This window comes from Cherax quadricarinatus, chromosome 83, assembly GCF_038502225.1.
Source record: "Cherax quadricarinatus isolate ZL_2023a chromosome 83, ASM3850222v1, whole genome shotgun sequence".
Classification (NCBI taxonomy): domain Eukaryota; kingdom Metazoa; phylum Arthropoda; class Malacostraca; order Decapoda; family Parastacidae; genus Cherax; species Cherax quadricarinatus.
The window spans coordinates 6503578-6522020 of record NC_091374.1 but is presented as its reverse complement, the minus strand read 5'-3'; the positions used below and the strand labels follow the sequence as shown (position 1 = coordinate 6522020).

Below are 18443 nucleotides of genomic sequence, written 5' to 3'. Positions count from 1 at the left end.
TGGTGAGGACTGATGAATAGTGTTTTAGAATATCTTTGTGTATTAAGCCCTGTCTATATTGCTTTTCATATTGGTGTTTCTTATCAATGGATTTCAGAATGGTGCTGGTTAGCCATGGGCAACCAAGCCGGTTGTTTGTGATCTGTTTCGTTTTTATAGGACAATGTTTGTTGTATAGTCTAAGTAATTTGTTAAGAAAAATGTCTGTCCAGTCATCAATACCATTGGCCTTGGAGAATTCTGTAGGCCAGTCAACAGTCTCTAGGTCAGCTGTGAACTTCCTTATTGAGGCCTCATCATGGAGTCTAAATGAAACTGTTGTATTCAAGTGGTGGTTTACTAATGTTTGTCAAGAGGAAGGTAGGGTAGTGGTCTGTAGTGCTATCTGTGATTATCCCTGATTTAAGGGGGGCTAGTATATTGGTCCATATGTGGTCTATTATGGTTGCACTTGTTTCAGTGAGCCTGGTTGGTTTAGTTATTGTTGGTATGAGAAGTGTGTTGTTCATATTGTTGATGAAATCAGTTACAGGCTGATCATCTAGTAGGCCAAGGTTGATGTTGAAGTCTCCAGCTAAGAGAAGGTGGTGCTTATTCATTTGTCTGTTTGTTATTAGTGCCTTTAGTTTCTCACTGAAATTTGGGATGTTTGTGTGGGGTATCCGATAAATGGCACCGATTGTAATAGGCGTCTTAAGTTTTTTTACAGTAAAATTAGCAAAAATGTATTCTCCATATTCATCACTAAAGCAAGTGGTGCTAATACAAGATAACTGGTTAGAGTAATAGACTGCAATACCACCCCCAACTTGGTATGGTCTGCAGTTGTGGATTGCTGTGTATCCTGGTAGAGGGTAAATATCTATTGTGTCCTGCTTAAACCAGGTCTCAGTAAGAATAATGCAGGAGAAGGGTGTCTTTAGTGATTCAAGGAGTGCCAGGAGGTCATCATAGTGTTTGCTTAAGGACCTAATGTTGTAGTTAAGTACTGATAGACTTTTAGCATTGTTTAGGATAGTGCTGGCTTGTGATGCTGTGTAGTAAAGGCAGTTACTTTCCAATAGGTTTTGATTGTGTGTCAGATTATGGAGGTTTAGATCAGATGCCTGTACAATGATTTTACCCCTCAATCTGTCATGATTAAAGAGTGTTGTGATCACCTCTATATTTTTTTTTTTTTTTTGTGCGCGTTTGTGATACCTGCCAAGCATCACAGACTGTCATATTTACATCACATTTTTGTGATGACTATTTTATTGTTTCATTTTGGTATTTCATGTTTTACTTTACTTTTTATGCTGTTAGTACTGTATTTTATACTGTAAGGTTTAGGATAAACACTGTACAACACAAATAGTTGTTTATTTCCCAGAAATTTGGCAAAAAAAAAAAAAAAACACGGTTGTAAGTCGAGCAGGTCGTAAGTCGGATGGTAGGTGTATACACAAAATAATGATTAGCTAAAGAAGTATTGTCATTATTTTCAGAGAAATGCTTCTTGGTGTATTTTAATTACCAAGATTTCCATATGTACAGCCTCAGTGTAGTATCCTCTAATTATTTTTTTTTTTTTTTTTGTAAAAGTCACCCTACATCACTTCAAGTAACAATACTCCTTAAAGTACGAGTTGAATATCAGAATGGTATAAAATACCAACAGGTTGGTAGGTAAGACACGTAAGCAACAGTTAAGCAACTTTATTCCAAATAAAGTTGCCTAACTGTTGTCTGTGTATCTTACCTACCAAAGTACAAGTTAGTGAGATCTTATCCAGATTCACCACTATCTTTACATGGCTTTTTTTTTTCTCCTTTACTAATAACATTGACACTATATTAATATCAACTTGTCAGTTTTCTTCTTTTCTTTACAAAAATATAAATCAATATTAACATTACAGGAGATACTAAGGGGCAAGTGTTAAAGTGGGATTTGAGCCACAATAATGAAGGCACTTCAGCAAAGGAAGATATACCTCTTTTAATGCCTTCATCATCATTTACTGCTCATAAAGACTGTACTAATGGAGTAAGGTAAGTGATGTTTATATCATTCAAATGGGCACTGTGATACCAGTGAAGGGCTCTTGATTCAAGGAATTAGATTTACCCTTAGAGCCAACCTCATTACCTGTCATTCCCCAGGTTCTATATGACTTCTATGGGTCTTGTGCTTCTCCACGAACATATTATTATAATTAAAAAGAAGCGCTAAGCCACAAGGGCTATACAGCGCTGCAGGGTAGGGAAGGAAGCGAGGGTATTGGGCGGCAGAAGGGGGGAGGGACGATCAGTAAGTTACAGAAAACAGCGGGGCAGGGGATATCCATGAACAATGATGTTTATAATATATGTAGTTTGGTTGCAATATTTTAAGGTATAGTCATTACATGATCCAGGTCAAACTAATTCTTTAATTTATCTAAGGCTAATAAAGCCTCTACCTGTCCATCTAACAGTTGCATGAACTGTGAAAACTCAGGGTTATTCTTGTTAATTATTTTAAGTATATTTATTCCTACTAGATATTAAAAATCCTGTGCACCCGAGGGCACAAAATTTCGCAGTACACTGTTTTTTTTACCATACAGACCTTATTTTTCTCCCATGAATGTAATAATAATATAGACCTTGCTAATTTTTGTTTTTGAATTAAAACTAATAATTTAGTAGACAGAATACTCTTATTAATGCAGTGATCTTTTTGTTTCAGCATACATCCTTACTGTCCTATTGTAGCAACCAGCTCTGGGCAACGACACTTTCCAGAGCCAATATCAGAATGTGATTCAGATTCCAGTTATGAAGATGATGCAATGAAGCCATTGTTTACCAGGCAAAAAATAAAAGAATGCTCAGTCAAGCTGTGGTGGCTTGGAGGGTAATTGTTGTGGCAAGGATATCCTCCCAAACTTGCATGCTGACTCTTGAGAGTAGCACACTTGAAATTTATTTACAAGTATCTTTTTAGATACAGTATTAGGCTTAAATTTTTGACAGTAATGCTTATTCTCTCTTGAATGTACACTACTATAGTTTAAATCACATGTTGAAAATAATAGTACAGTATTCTATAGCTGTTTTTATGTTACTTAACTATGACCTTGAGTTTCATAAGCCACAGTGGTTTACATGATCTTATCTGAAAACTGTACATGTTGCCTCTCAATAGAGCTGTTACCACTGCTTTAAGTTGTTTCCTACTAGCCAACAGTTAATCTAAACCCCCTAAAGATATCTTGCCCCATGGTGAACATTATAGAAAAGAATCAATGTAGTAATCAAGTACATTAATGAATCTTGAGCATATATTACTATTACTATCAGTCCCAAATGTTGTGCTTATGGGTTTAACACTTCAACACTGATATTAATATACTCCACCCAGAAATTTCTTTAGCTATTTAAAGTGTAATTAAAGGTGTTTACTTATAAAAGTGTTCAACACCATTACTGAGTGGAAAACTTGCTGATGTTCTTTTAAATTACTTGTAATTTATATTGAATTTAAACATTATTTACAACATACTGTAGAAACACGATTTGTATTCTCTTTATGCCTTTTAGTCTTTGTATTGAGTTTAAGAAAGTTTACTTTTTTAAGCCTTTCTTACAGTACTTGTTCTCTGCTGTTTATAAAATACTACATTTTTTACAGATCCTGATGATGATGGATTAAAAATCAAGTTTCTACAGTATGTTGTAAATAATGTGTGTAAATTCAATGTAAATTACAGGTAATTGATCTGAACCTAAAACAAGTCAGGCTATTGTTTAAAGAGCACATAGCATGAAATTTTAAATTAATGGCATGACCTAAAGATTTTTCTTTCTATCAGTTAAACAATTATCCTCTCTACTCTCAGGTATTATATTATCTTTTTCTCTTTTGATAGTATTTTTTGTAGCCATCTGAATAACATTGTGTATTGCACCCACTGGATCATCTTTGTAAATCATAAAGTGACCTTGAACTGCTGCTGCACTCAGTGGCACACTCAGGTTCTGTGAAGCCTGAAAGAATTGAGCAGAAATTAGTGTTAAACAAAGCAGGTTATATAAATCATATTTTATACATATACAAATATTTCTTTTTCTGTTTAGTAAACTATACAGGAAAAATTGGTTACTAGCCCATTGCTCCCGGCATTGTAGTTGACTTTTACAACATATATGGCTTATGGTGGAAAGATTCTTATTCCACTTCCCCATGGTTATGAAAGGAACAGCAATAAGAACAAAATCTATTAAGATAAAATAAAAAAAAACTCAGATGAGTGTGTATACATAAACGTGCACATGCATGTGTAGTGTGACCTAAGTGTAAGCAGAAGTAGCAAGACGTACCTGAACTCTTGCATGTTTATGAGACAGAAGTAGCGCTGTATAGCCCTTGTGGCTTAGCGCTTCTTTTTGATTATAATAATAATAATAATAATATGAGACAGAAAAAAGACACCAGCAATCTTACCATCATGTAAAACAAAGACAGGATAAAACAATTATTATTATTATAATCAAAAAGAAGCGCTAAGCCACAAGGGTTATACAGCAGGATAAAACAAATAAAGGGAAATATTTCATATGTACCATAGCTGGGGAATGGGAGGCAATCAGGTCCACTTCCTTGGATGAAGAGCTCCTCACCAGCATAAAGGTACCTCTCTCTAGACTCCACACAGGCTATAATTCTCTACATACAACAGGTGCTGTATGACCTTTCTGGGTTTAGCACTTAGTTATTTTTTTTTTTCTAACAAGTCGGCCATCTCCCACCGAGGCAGGGTGACCCAAAAAGAAAATACTTTCATCATTCAACACTTTCACCTCACTCACACATAATCACTGTTTTTGCAGGTGTTCAGAACACAACAGTTTAGAAGCATATACGTATAAAGATACACAACATATCCCTCCAAACTGCTAATATCCCAAACCCCTGCTTTAGTGTAGGCATTGTACTTCCCATTTCCAGGACTCAAGTCCAGCTATATAAAAATAACCGGTTTCCCTGAATCCCTTCACTAAATATTACCCTGCTCACACTCCAACAGATCGTTAGGTCCTAAATACCATTCGTCTCCATTCACTCCTATCAAACACGCTCGTGCACGCCTGCTGGAAGTCCAAGCCCCTCACCCACAAAACTTCCCTTACCCCTTCCTTCCAACCTTTTCGAGGACGACCCCTACCCCGCCTTCCTTTCCCTACAGATTTATACGCTCTCCATGTCATTCTATTTTGATCCATTCTCTAAATGACCAAACCACCTCAACAACCCTTCTTCAGCCCTCTAATACTTTTATTAACTCCACACCTTCTCTTAGTTATGATTATAATAATAATAATACAGTGGACCCCCGGTTCGCGAAGTAACCGGTAACCGATAAATCTGATATCCGAAGTGTCATATCGCCAAAAAATTGCCCCGGTTCCCGTAACAAAACCCAGTACGCGATACGATTCGTACGAGGCGTGTCCACATGTGGCCTGAACTGCCCCGTGTGTGCCAGTGTTTACAAGCCAGCCAGTGTGCGCGCATCTAAGGATACATTCGGTACATTCCATATTATCCATATTATCACTGTTTCTGTTGCTTGTTTCTGCAAAATAAGTCACCATGGGCCCCAAGAAAGCTTCTAGTGCCAACCCTTCGAGACCAAGGGTGCTAATGACTATTGAAATGAAGAAAGAGATAATTGCAAAGTATGAAAGTGGAGTGCGTGTGTTGGACCTGGCCAAGTTGTATAGTAAATCCCAATCAACCATCTCTACTATAGTGAGCAGGAAAACGGCAATCAAGGAAGCTGTTCTTGCAAAAGGTGTAGCTGTGATTACAAAACAGCGATCGCAAGTGTTAGAAAATGTTGAGAGACTGTTACTGGTGTGGATAAATGAAAAACAGATAGCTGGAGATAGCATCTCTCAAGCGATCATTTGTGAAAAGGCTAGGCAGTTGCATGAGGATTTAATTAGAAAAATGCCTGCAACTAGTGATGCGAGTGAATTTAAGGCCAGCAAAGGTTGGTTTGAAAGATTTAAGAATCGTAGTGGCATACATAGTGTGATTAGGCATGGTGAGGCTGCCAGTTCAGACCAGAAAGCGGCTGAAAAATATGTGCATGAATTCAGGGAGTATATAGAGGCTGAAGGATTGAAACCTGAACAGTCCTAATCTAGGGGGATTCCCTTTCTAAACATTAAAAACTTCGACACTCTCCCCTCCTCCCATCCCATCAATCATCACCAGATCTTCATTAAAGGTAGTGTCAATTATTCTATTTTTATTATTGCTATTGTAATTATTCTATTGCATTAAACTTAATATTTCATGTGGTAAAAGTTTTTTTTTTTTCATACTTTTGGGTGTCTTGCACGGATTAATTTGATTTCCATTATTTCTTATGGGGAAAATTGATTCGCTTTCCGATAATTTTGCTTTATGATGAGCTCTCAGGAACGGATTAATGACTTGAACCGGGGGTCCACTGTACACACAACAGGGTTTGGGGAAGAGGACATATGCAATGAAAGGATTATAGGGAAACTTGTACTAAAAGAATATTATTACAAAATATTATTGCAAGATATCCTGGGACAGAATGTTGGGAAGTACAGTGCTTTATACACACCATTCAAAATATATCTAGTATTGTGTTAAGATGTGTATTATTATTATTCTTCTTTCAACAAACCAGCCGTATCCCACCAAGGCAGGGTGGCCCAAAAAGGAAAACAAAAGTATTTCTTTTTAAATTCAGTAATCTGTAAAAGAGAAGTGGTTACTAGCCCCTTGCTCCCAGAATTTTAGTCACCTCTTACAACATGCATGGCTTACGGAGGAAGAATTCTGTTCCACTTCCCCATGGAGATACGAGGAAATAAACAAAAACAAGAACTAGAAAGAAAATAGAAGAAAACCCAGAGGGGTGTGTGTACATATATATATATGCTTATATACATGTATGTGTAGTGTGACCTAAGTGTAAGAAGTAGCAAGACATACCTGAAATCTTGCATGTTTACAAGACAGAAAAAAGACACCAGCAATCCTACCATCAAGTAAAACAATTACAGGTTTCTGTTTTACACTCACTCAGCAGGACGGTAGTACCTCCCTGGGCGGTTGCTGTCTACCAACCTACTACCTATGTGTATTAATATTATCAGCATCATATCTGTGGGGAGTGTGAGCAGGGTAATATTTAGTGAAGGGATTCGGGGAAACCGGTTATTTTTATATAGCCAGACTTGAGTCCTGGAAATGGGAAGTACAATGCCTGCACTCTAAAGGAGGGGTTCAGGATATTGGCAGTTTGGAGGGATATGTTGTGTATCTTTATGCGTATATGCTTCTAAGCCATTGTATTCTGGGCACCTCTGCAAAAAGTGATTATGTGTGAGTGAGGTGAAAGTATTGAATTATGATGAAAGTTTTTTCTTTTTAGGGATTTTTTTCTTTCTTTTTGGGTCACCCTGCCTCGGTGGGAGACAGCCGACTTGTTGAAAAAAAAAAAATCTGTGGGGAGTGCTCAACCCATAAGGGTCCTACGGCACTTGGGAAACTGGCAGTAACTAGGTTTGACCTGAGGAAGGAGAGGGTAATTTCAATTCCTTGTGTCTTTAAAAGACTTTCACTAGCTTACTTGTGAGAAAGTCGATGCTAAACTTGCTGGAGTATCTGGATAGAAGTTACAGAACATTTTTTCTAGCTGGTAACGTGTGCAGTATCCAATATATTCTTTAACATCAATGCGACCTGGCCTTATCAAAGCTGGATCTAACCTGGAATAAAAATCAACAGTTATAAAAACAGTAATAATATAAAGTGATTTTTTTTTTAACACACAGGCTGTCTCCACCGAGGAAAGGTAACTCAAAAAAGAACGATAGTTTTCTTCTTTTCACGTCTAGTAGCTTATACAGAAGGAGTTACTATCCCTTTGCTCCTGGCATTTTAGTTGCGTCTTATGATATGCATGGCTTATGGAGGATTCTTCTCCCCTTCCCCATGGAGATATGTGTAAAAAATTTTGTATGGAATGGCAATCTATTGCAGCTGACATTTTTAATAAAATTTGAGATAGTAATATCAATTAGTTATTTGGGACTTTTGAATAAACTGGTGTCATTAAGATCATAATTCAAAAGGTAGTGGATTTTCCAGTTGGTCAAAATCAAAGTATGTACATATGTATTGTAAACTAAGCAAGACTTCCAAAATATAGTCACAAATGCGGTTAAGGGTTTGGCTTCATAATAATAAACACAGTACCTGTAATTCTGTAAGTTGCTTAATGCAGTATATTTATGAATGTGCTAAACATAACAAAACTAAACTGAAAAAAAAATAAAAAAGCCAAATTTCACTAAACAATTTTTTTCCAAATTTGATAACGTGCATTGATTTATATGTTCAAGTAATGAATTTAGCTGGCACCAAAATTAACAATCTACTCTAAAATTGCTAAAATTTATTAAATAAGTTACTTAATACTGCCTAACCTATTTGCGGTCAGACTAAATTTAGTCAAGACTGATTATCAGAACTATTACAACAATGAATTTTTGCTCAACTTCTTTGGCAAAACAATACTTGCTGAATAAACAAACTCAAGGACTGCTGACATCTACTCAGTTATAATTTATGAATTTGTGTTTTACTCCTTAAATTTATAGCTTACCTCTCAGGGTAATTTGTAGTCATAAACAATATTCTTCCTTCTGTTGATGCTACACCATCAAGACAGTTCAAGAGACCACTGAAAGTAAGTCTGTTGAGACCTGCATAAGCCGCTTTTACTGTGACAAAATTAAGAGTTATTACAAAACAATATTTATTGGATCAGTACAATGATTGCAAGGAATACATTAATATACAGTATCATTTGTATATTTATTCTATATTCTTCCCACTTCAAAAGAATAATTCAATATTTCCAAAATTTCAACGAGTCATGAATGACTTTATAAGACAGCGTGTTGAGATGATGGCAATACATTTTGGAATGAATTAATACTCACTTTCTGCACTCTCCTCTCTGCTTGCAAAAGCTGAATCAATATCTTCGAGTAAAATGACAGTATTCTGTAAGACAAATTTGTTACATTCTCATCTCACAACTGCAGATAAAATAATAATAGAAATATGCTCACAATCTGTAGTTAAACAATTCAATTTTAACCCACATTGTAAAGATACTAAAGATTATGTTTCTGTCCATCTTGCCACACTAAAGCCACATGTGAAATGTCATCTCAAATTTATATAGGTGCAAATTAAGCATCTCATTACATAATTTATACTGGGTGAGCATTTTATGTGGAATGTGCCAAATTTCTATCCATTAAAAAAATCTTGGGGGATGCTTCATGCTTAACCAGGAAGAATGCTTAATATGAGTCATGGCATGATGCTATTATTTTATAATATAATGCCAGAAAGTGACATCAGTGGTGTTATATACATAATTTTTTCCATGAAGGTAGTAAATAAAACAAATCAAATGTGGCAAAAACCAGAAGGCACATGTCTGAGCAATTCTGAATCACAAAGTGATACAAGGCTTCCCCCCCCCCCTCCCAGAAAACATGGGTGTTACTGTAGAAAACTATACTGCAGAGAAGAGAATGATGTCTATGGTGCTATGAATGACATGTGCCATGGTCTGATAGAGACAGTAAATTTTTTTTTTTAACAAGTCGGCCGTCTCCTACCGAGGCAGGGTGACCCAAAAAGAAAATACTTTCATCACCATTCAACAGTTTCACCTTACTCTCACACAATCACCGTTTTTGCAGAGGTGCCCAGAATACAACAGTTTAGAAGCATATACATATAAAGATACGTAACATATCCCTCCAAACTGTCAATATCCTGAACCCCTCCTTTAAAGTGCAGGCATTGTACTTTTACAGTAAATACAAATGTGTAAAACAAGAATACACATCCTGTGACATTCCCCAGTTTTGTACTAATGGGCACAAGGTCCCTTTTACATGAAAAACATGATAACAAGAGACTGCTTAAGTAATTTGTTTGAGAGAAGTGCTGATCACAAGGCACATTGTGAATCTTGTTCATTCAACACCTGCTTGATAAAAACACTGATGTGTTGTAATTTCACTGCTGAGAGACTAATGTTGTGATTTGATAATTTTTAAATCTGTAAACAAGGAAATGTGGAAATAAAAAAAATCATACAGGTGTTCTCTCAGGATAATGAGGGAAACGAGTATACAAATAAAAATGTGGTTTAATAGAAGACTTCTTTTCTTCCTTTCTTAATGTGGATGATGGCATATGAGACCCCCTTTTAAAGAGAGATAATATTAATAAATTTCCATGGGGAAATGGAACAGAATTCTTCCTCCGTAAGCCATGCATGTCATAAGAGGTGACTAAAATGCCGGGAGCAAGGGACTATTAACCTCTTCTTTCTGTAATATCTATTTCTACAAGTACATGTACAAGGTATACAGACCTAGCTGACATCAATGACATACTATGATACAAAAAGACCCTTGTTATGCAGAGCATTTCGGGCAAATTAGGTAAATTTTGTCCCAGGATGCGACCCATACCAGTTGACTAATGCCCAGGTACCCATTTTATTGATGGGTGAACAGGCACAACAGGTGTAAGAAATACACCCAATGTTTCCACCCTTACTGGGAATCGAACCACAGACCCTCAGCATGTGAAGCAACAGCTTTTCCTACCAAGCCACGGGCCACTGTCAACAGAAATAAAAGATGTTGCCTAAATATTGACAATGCAGCTTCTAGCATACCATATGCATTCTGCATTACTCAATCACCCAGCAATTCATCCCACTCTCACAACTTTAAAGCAGCAGAGACATCATCTGTGTACATTATAGCAATTGTATCACATTATTTTTACTGTATTCAAAATAAGATGAATAATATAAACAAAATTTTGTGTATGCAAAAATTACAAACCTCAGCTGCCATAGCTAATAAGTGATTAAGTCTGTCGTCAGTGAGACCTCGTTCACTGAGGTTCAGAACACAAATTCCTAGTTGTAATTCCCCAGCTAGAGCTGTGATGAAGGAGCTCTTTCCACATCCAGGAGGTCCATGAAGTAAGTATCCACGTCTGTATGGGATTCCTAAGGAAATATAACCGAGATAAATAAGATAATCTCACATGTCTAACAAACTACTTGAATTTAAACAATTTACACTGTACCAGTGTACCTCATAAAAGCTTGTGGTAAAAGGTATTTATTAACAAGAGACAAATTACATGTGTACACTCTTTATCTAGGGATTATGAACTACACATACATATTTTATACCAAGGTGTGCAGAGGTCATCACATGGAAAACACAACCTGATGTTTTTTCATGTGGCCTGCATATACATCAATCATACATACTATTATAATATTCTAGGAGAAGCCAAAACTCACAGAGGTCACAGAGCATCTGAGAAATGGAAGATAATCAAGTATGATCAATGGAAGGGGAGGTTAACTTCAGTGTCTTGAATCCACAGCCTTTCAGTGGCACTTAGGCACCCCTCTCCTGAATAAATTGATATATTTTGTTGCTCCACATACAGGTACAGGTGATCCTTGACTTACAATGGGGTTACTTTCTGATGAACCCATCGTAAGTATAAAATATCATAAGTTGAATATAAATCTATGCTAAATAAATAACTACTGTAACTGAATAAGTAAAGAAACAAATAATTACTGTAACTAACTAAATACCAGTATTGACACGTAAATAAATAAATAAATACAAGTTACGGACTTGCTGCCTTCATGCTGGGTAATTATCTCATATCTCCAAAGTAATTGCTTCTGCACCGCTGTAAAGTTGAAATATCATAAGTCGGACCATTGTAAGTCGAGGAGCAGCTGTATATCACTACCTGTGATGTCTTCTTCATTCTGGAAATTGTCTTACCATAAGAGAGTAAGAGTAAGTATGTACTGTCTTCATAAATACTTATGCAGTATAAATGAGTCATTACTCAAATGAACACCTTTTATGCAATACCTTATTATTATTATATTTAGGTGGAAGCACTAAATCTACAGGGGTCATACAGCACCTGAGGGAATAGGAGGTTATCAGGTTTGATCCAATAAAGGGAGTATAGGTCCAAATCCTTGGATCAAGAACCCTTCATCAGAATTAAGGCACCTCTTTGAAGGGGTTTATGTACTGGTAGTACAGCACATGATTATCCCTAAATTACTATGATTTGAAAAATGAAGATAGGTTGAATATCTAACCTCTGCTTGAGTACCATTCTGGATTATCCATAAATTCCTGAACATCTTTTACAATTCTGTCAGACACTCCATTATCTAACACAACAGAGCTCAGCGGGCGAGGCTTTCGTGGATTGCCAAACTGACGCCAATCAGAACCAACAGCAGTATACATTATAGTTTTACCCTCGTTTTGTTTCACTGCCAAGTCACGAGCTGTAAAGAAAATTTACATATATTTTACTAACTGCAATGATTACATTTTTTAATACTAAATGAATGTTTTATGTCATATGAAAAAAAATTACTGCATCTGGATAACTATCACCTGCCTTCCAAATTGTAGCTTCTGTAAAATAAATTTATCTTCACAATATACTGGTATCTTCCTTTCACCAGTAGAGACAATTACCGTATTTTACAGCACTGAAGGCACTATCTTTTTTCCAAAATAAGTCTCAATAATGTACCCAGCATCTTGGAGGTCGAAGTAACATTTATTGTTTTTTCCAAAGTTTAGCCAATCAGAATCGATGGGGGGGGGGGGTCATCCTCGACACCAGAGCATCTTGTTAGCCGCAAAATATGATAGTAGAATTTCTTACTCTATCAAAATAATAGGCCACTTATCAATGTTTATTAATATGCTAACTTTGAGTTACCATGTAATTGTCATACTCCTTTTCCTATGTTTTCTTTGTATATACTCTCTCACTAGAATGAAGTAGCAACAGATCAGTTTATGCCTAATTAATGACCATAATTAATGGTTATAACAGTACAGTATAGCATGGGGTGTCCAGAGAGAATATTGCAGAACATAACACAATTTAATGGAAATTTTTATAATTACCCTCAACGAAATAAACAGAATTAAAATGAATTATATTTGCTAAAAGAAAGCGAAGAAAAGAATGATGGTGAATGTTTTCCCTTCCATAGATCGCACTGCCTTGGTGGGAAATGGCTGACTGTTTACAATTTTTTTCTCTATGAAAGAGATTATACAAAGCAATCAGTTGGGCAATTTTATAAACTAATTAGCAAGAACTCTGCACTAACCCTCTTCCAAAATATCAAAGAACAGATCCTTATTCTTGCCAAAGGCTGCGAGTTTAACAGATTCAAATGGAACGCCCATGTGTAGGTCTAATGTTTGCTGTGATCTCGAACGCTCTACCCGGATCCAAGTTCTTTTATACCTGAAAGACAGATTTGTGTTTGTTCACAAGCAATACATATAAGAATTATATTTTTTTCAAATCCACGAATTTGCCCATTAAAATTGTTATTCAATATTACTCAATGACTGTAAGGCAATTTCTCATAACCAACTAATATCACTAAATCAAAAAATGGCAGGTGTAAAATAATCCCACTTTAGAGGAAAATATATATGAAAAAAGTACAATATGAAATGATGTATCCTATATTCAATAATTCACATACCATGGATACTGTACTGTACATTAATATGGACTAGTTTGAGTGTTGTAATTCATATACATGCATTTCAACCCATAAGAATATTACTACACAGTGTTTTGTTAGATAAAATGCAGTTACATAAACAAAGACTGTAATTAATAAGACAAATGACTGATTGGGCAGACTAATGCACATTAAGTCAGCTTCATGATGTATCCTATTACAACTGAGTGAGACTATACAAGAAACTAACAGATGGAAAATTATACCATCAACCAGAGTCCTCGTCTGAGACATGGGTGATAATCAAGACATAATATCGTTGCATGTTAATGAGTAGTCAATTTACCATTGTGTGGTGATGTCATATTCACGGTCAGTAAAAAAGGAAAAATTATTTGATGTCAAAACAATCTGGAGAATTAAAGATAACTTTTTTAGATACTACAACAGTACTAAGGAAAACCAGGTAATGCAATATACATTTTTCGTATCTTAAACAAGTATAATCCATTAAACAAAAAATATCACTTTCATTCTTAAACACTGCAGAACAAGCCACATCTGGATGGAAACGATTCCTTGTAGTAATAGATCAGTTATCTATTAGATATAGTTTTAGGCTAACTAATGCATTTCCTTAGTATTCTGTAACTTGCTTTCTGTAAACCTCTGAGGTGACCACCTCCTCTTACCCTGGAAGGGTGTGAGGGAGCAGAGTACAGGTATTGGGATCAGTGGTGGCCCTCACTCTGTGACAGGGGTTGTCACTGATACCTTCTGCCTAGCCTCAGAGAATTTCCCCTCCTATCTGTTGCTGGCTTGCAATATTGCACAGCTCCTTACAATGCACAAGAGTGCAAAAGATCTAGAGCTAAAGATTTCCATCCCCATGTGACTTGTTCTGCATTGTTAAGTAAAAGGACAAGTGTACTAATGCAACATTTTATTGTGGTAATGTTTTGCTCTCCAAGAGTGTGAAACGTTGCCACAATAAAATGTCACATTAGTTGCATTTGTGTCCTTTTACTTACCATATTGTCAGTAATTGTACCAACATTAATACATAATTAAGATTGCCTGTTTGCGATTGTATTACATTCTTCAACATACATACTGCAATGAAGGCATATATTGTGTATATAAATGGGTAAAATAAGAGTTTTAGTAGAAAAGAACCAAAATCCAAAGGAAAATTCAATGAATTTTGTCTTATTTAATATCATTCTACATTTTAAAATTAAATAATGAATTTGGAAATGACCCACAGTATGAGAAACATGATTCTGTGAATAGAAGAAAATACTGACTTTTAATTTAAAAAATAAATATAATTTAAAAAAATTCTGAAAAAGGGAATATTTCCAAAATTTCATTTCACAATACAATTTCCTACAAAATTTTGATACGAAAAAAGTAAAAACTTAGAATTTAAATTTGAAAAATCTATTTCAGATCTTTTAATGAATTACAATTTTTTTTTATTATGGTTATTCAAGATATTCTAAGCTGTAACTGGAACCCTCTGTGCAGGCCTACTGGTGTAGCTGCGAAGGCTTATTTTACTAACACCTACATAACCACAGACTTTCTGCATGGACAACCAAATGTCACCCATCTCTATATAAACACTGTATCATGCTGAAATAAAATATTATTACAGTGGTCCCCCCATATCTGCGGGGATACATTCCAAGACCTACCATAGATACATGAAACCGCGCACAGTAGTGAACCCTATACACAAGTCATTTTTCATTTACATACATACCTATGATAAAGTTTAATTGATAAATTGAGCAAAATAAGTCTAGAATTAGCACTTTTCACTAATGGAAAACATTTCACAGCTTCTCTTTGGCTATGAAGAACTGTCAGCATCACTACTTTTACTCCTTGGCGCCATTATTAAGCAAAATGAAGGGTTATTTTTGGGCCACAGTAAACTGTAGATAACTGAAACCATAGATACAGAATCTGTGGATATGGGGGTCCTATTGTATTATTAAAATTTAATAAATAGGTGAATATTTTCTGTACAGTATATACAATACATGCTCTCTGCCAACTATTGAACCACAAACCTCACGTACCTAACATTTAATAAAACCAGCTGCAATACAGATGCACAAGAGTAAGTGTTAGCAGCTGTCACCAGCAGAAAAGCACACAAGCTTCATGGGTTAAATACCACTACAACTTTGACACTCTTTAAATCAAAGAACAGATGGGACTTGAACCCATGGCAAGTGGTTTGTTTGCAATCATGTTATTAGGATTTCCTGAGTCTTGGTACCAGTGTGGCGGTGGTAGTGACAATACCGGAGATATGCCAATATCAGTGTATGCTGTATGTGATACAATAGGCAAGTCCACTGAAAAATAAGGAAATATGCAGGTGCAGTTATCCCAGGAAACTGACATACAGTGAAAGGCTAAAATACATTTGGAGATCAAAGGACCCCAACGGAAATGAGTCACTCTGACTTTTTTTGGGTTATCCCAATTTCTCTACACAAATGCTGCTATGTATGATAATCTATGTAACTGTATTTGTGTATACCTGAATAAACTTACTTAAGTGGGATGAATAAATGCCCTACTGCTCAATGCAAGCCATCTTATGAACAACTATGTGAGGTGTGTGGCATCACTGGTAGCCCCCTCACCCCCTCCCTCCACCAAGACATCCTTCTCAAGTCTACACCTAGGAATTAATACTTTAATTTATAACTACATGAATTTATGCCTGTACTCATAATTTATATGTTCTTACTATGGATGAACTCTCAGTTTGAATTTTACTGTATGGCCACATATTATACAGCATCTCTTCACTTAACGACATACTCATTTACCGATGACTTGGACTTACGATGGGCTCTCTGACCAGTATGCATACCTACCTAAATAATGTATATTTGAGCTGATTTCCTCTATTCTGTTTATTACAATATACAGCACACTATTGTATAAACATTTAAAAATATACTAAAAATGTTATAAATGGTACAAAGGTGACATTACAACAAAATCAAAGATGCTTGACACAAACCCACTGTACCATTATAGTAGCTCCTTGCTTACCTGGAATTTACCTGGAGGGGGTGTCAGGGGTCAATGCCCCCATGGCCCAGTCTGAGACCAGGCCTCATGGTGGATCAGGCTGTTACTGCTGGCCGCATGCAAGCTGACGTACGAACCACAGCCCGGTTGGTCAGGTACTGACTTTAGTTGCCTGTCCAGTGCCTTCTTGAAGACAGCCAGGGGTCTATTGGTAATCCCCCTTATGTATGCTGGGAGGCAATTGAACAGTCTTGGGCCCTGGACACTTATTGTGTTGTCTCTCAGTGTACTCGTGATGCCCCTGCTTTTCATTGGGGGAATGTCGCAACTCCTGCTGAGTCTTTTGCTTTCATAGGGAGTGACTTTTTTTGCAGGTTTGGTACCAATCCCTCCAGGACCTTCCAAGTGTATATTAACATGTATCTCTTTCGCCTGCATTCGAGGGAATACAGATCAAGGACCTTCAACTGTTCCCAGTAGTTTAGGTGCCTTATCGTACTTATGTGTACTGTGAAAGTTCTTTGTACACTCTCCAGGTCTGCAATGTCGCCAGCCTTGAAGGGGGCCATTAGTGTACAGCAGTATTCCAGCCTAGAGAGCACAAATGATTTGTAGAGAATTATCATGGGCTTGGCATCCCTAGTTTGAAGGTTCTCATTATCCATCCTATCATTTTCCTAGCAGATGAGGTAGATACATTGTTGTGGTCTTTGAAGGAGAGATCCTCTGACATTATCACTCCCAGTTCCCTCACATTACTTTTCCGCTCTATTGTATGGTTAGAATTTGTCATATACCCTGACACATTTTTAATTTCTTCAAGCTTCCCATATCTGAGTAGTTGAAATTTCTCCTCATTGAACTTCATATTGTTTTGAGTGACCCATTCGAAGATTTGGTTGATGTCCGCTTGGAGTCTTGTGGTGTCTTTGATGGAGGTCACTGCCATGGTAATCCGGGTGTCATCCGCAAAGGAAGACATGGAGCTATGGCTTACATCTCTGTCTATGTCAGAAATGAGGATGAGGAATAGAATGGGAGCAAGTACTTTTTACCATGGCTGCATGGCTGCTTTACTCTGTTTACTATTACTCTTTGTGTTGTTCTATTTGTCAGGAAATTGACAAATTTGTTTACCAACGTGGTCTTAGAAATGGAACTCTGTCATTATGTGAGGAGAGGCTGTAGTATACAGTATATAATTAACCTTGTGTTTAAAAAAAAATACAGAACTGTATTTACTAATCAGCAAAGATTTAGATTTAAGCCCTTTTTATGCAATAACTAAAACAGAAGATAATCTCATCTTGTATTAAAAGTCTCTACCATCCTTTATAAAGTATGCTTAAATAATAAGGATAATGTTATTTTACTATAATAAAGTCAAATTCCCTCTTACAGTGAAGTTCGATCACCTAAAATTAATCGTTAGCTTTTATTTTAAAGTTCCACTGCTATATTTTTATGCTTAAAACTTCATTTTACTGTTTAATGAATTTCTGTCTGACCAAAAAAAATTTTAATTTGAAATTTCTGCAATAGAAAATGAAACTTAAAATATTTATGTAGAGTAAGCTCCAAAAGACCAACCACTATTGTTCCTGTACAATATATATTTTTTGTTTTCTCATACTGCAGATGGTTGAATTTTGATTCCATAATTGTAACCAAGTTTCCTTTGCTATAAGTTATCAA

At 36.1% G+C, this 18443-nt stretch overlaps 2 protein-coding genes across 8 annotated transcripts in view; one reads left to right on the top strand and one right to left on the bottom strand.

Moving 5' to 3' along the window:
* Window positions 1-4742, top strand: part of WDR79 (WD repeat domain 79) — a 31127-nt gene extending 26385 nt beyond the window's left edge. For all 3 annotated transcript variants that reach the window (XM_053796304.2, XM_053796303.2, XM_053796302.2), the window contains exons 10-11: window positions 1902-2034; window positions 2714-4742. In XM_053796304.2, coding sequence (XP_053652279.2) covers window positions 1902-2034; window positions 2714-2885 — 305 coding nt within the window. In that variant the 3' untranslated portion in view covers window positions 2886-4742. The remainder of the gene's footprint in view (window positions 1-1901; window positions 2035-2713) is intronic.
* Bcs1 (Bcs1 chaperone) overlaps window positions 1909-18443 on the bottom strand; it is a 29636-nt gene continuing 13101 nt past the window's right edge. For 4 of the 5 annotated variants that reach the window (XM_053796308.2, XM_053796309.2, XM_053796307.2 and 1 more), the window contains exons 4-10: window positions 13317-13456; window positions 12276-12470; window positions 10966-11135; window positions 9025-9088; window positions 8685-8802; window positions 7647-7785; window positions 1909-4014 (exon numbers count right to left, since the gene is read on the bottom strand). In XM_053796308.2, the coding sequence (XP_053652283.1) occupies window positions 3817-4014; window positions 7647-7785; window positions 8685-8802; window positions 9025-9088; window positions 10966-11135; window positions 12276-12470; window positions 13317-13456 (1024 nt within the window). In that variant the 3' untranslated portion in view covers window positions 1909-3816. The remainder of the gene's footprint in view (window positions 4015-7646; window positions 7786-8684; window positions 8803-9024; window positions 9089-10965; window positions 11136-12275; window positions 12471-13316; window positions 13457-18443) is intronic. The other variant, XM_070102775.1, reaches the window with a different exon arrangement.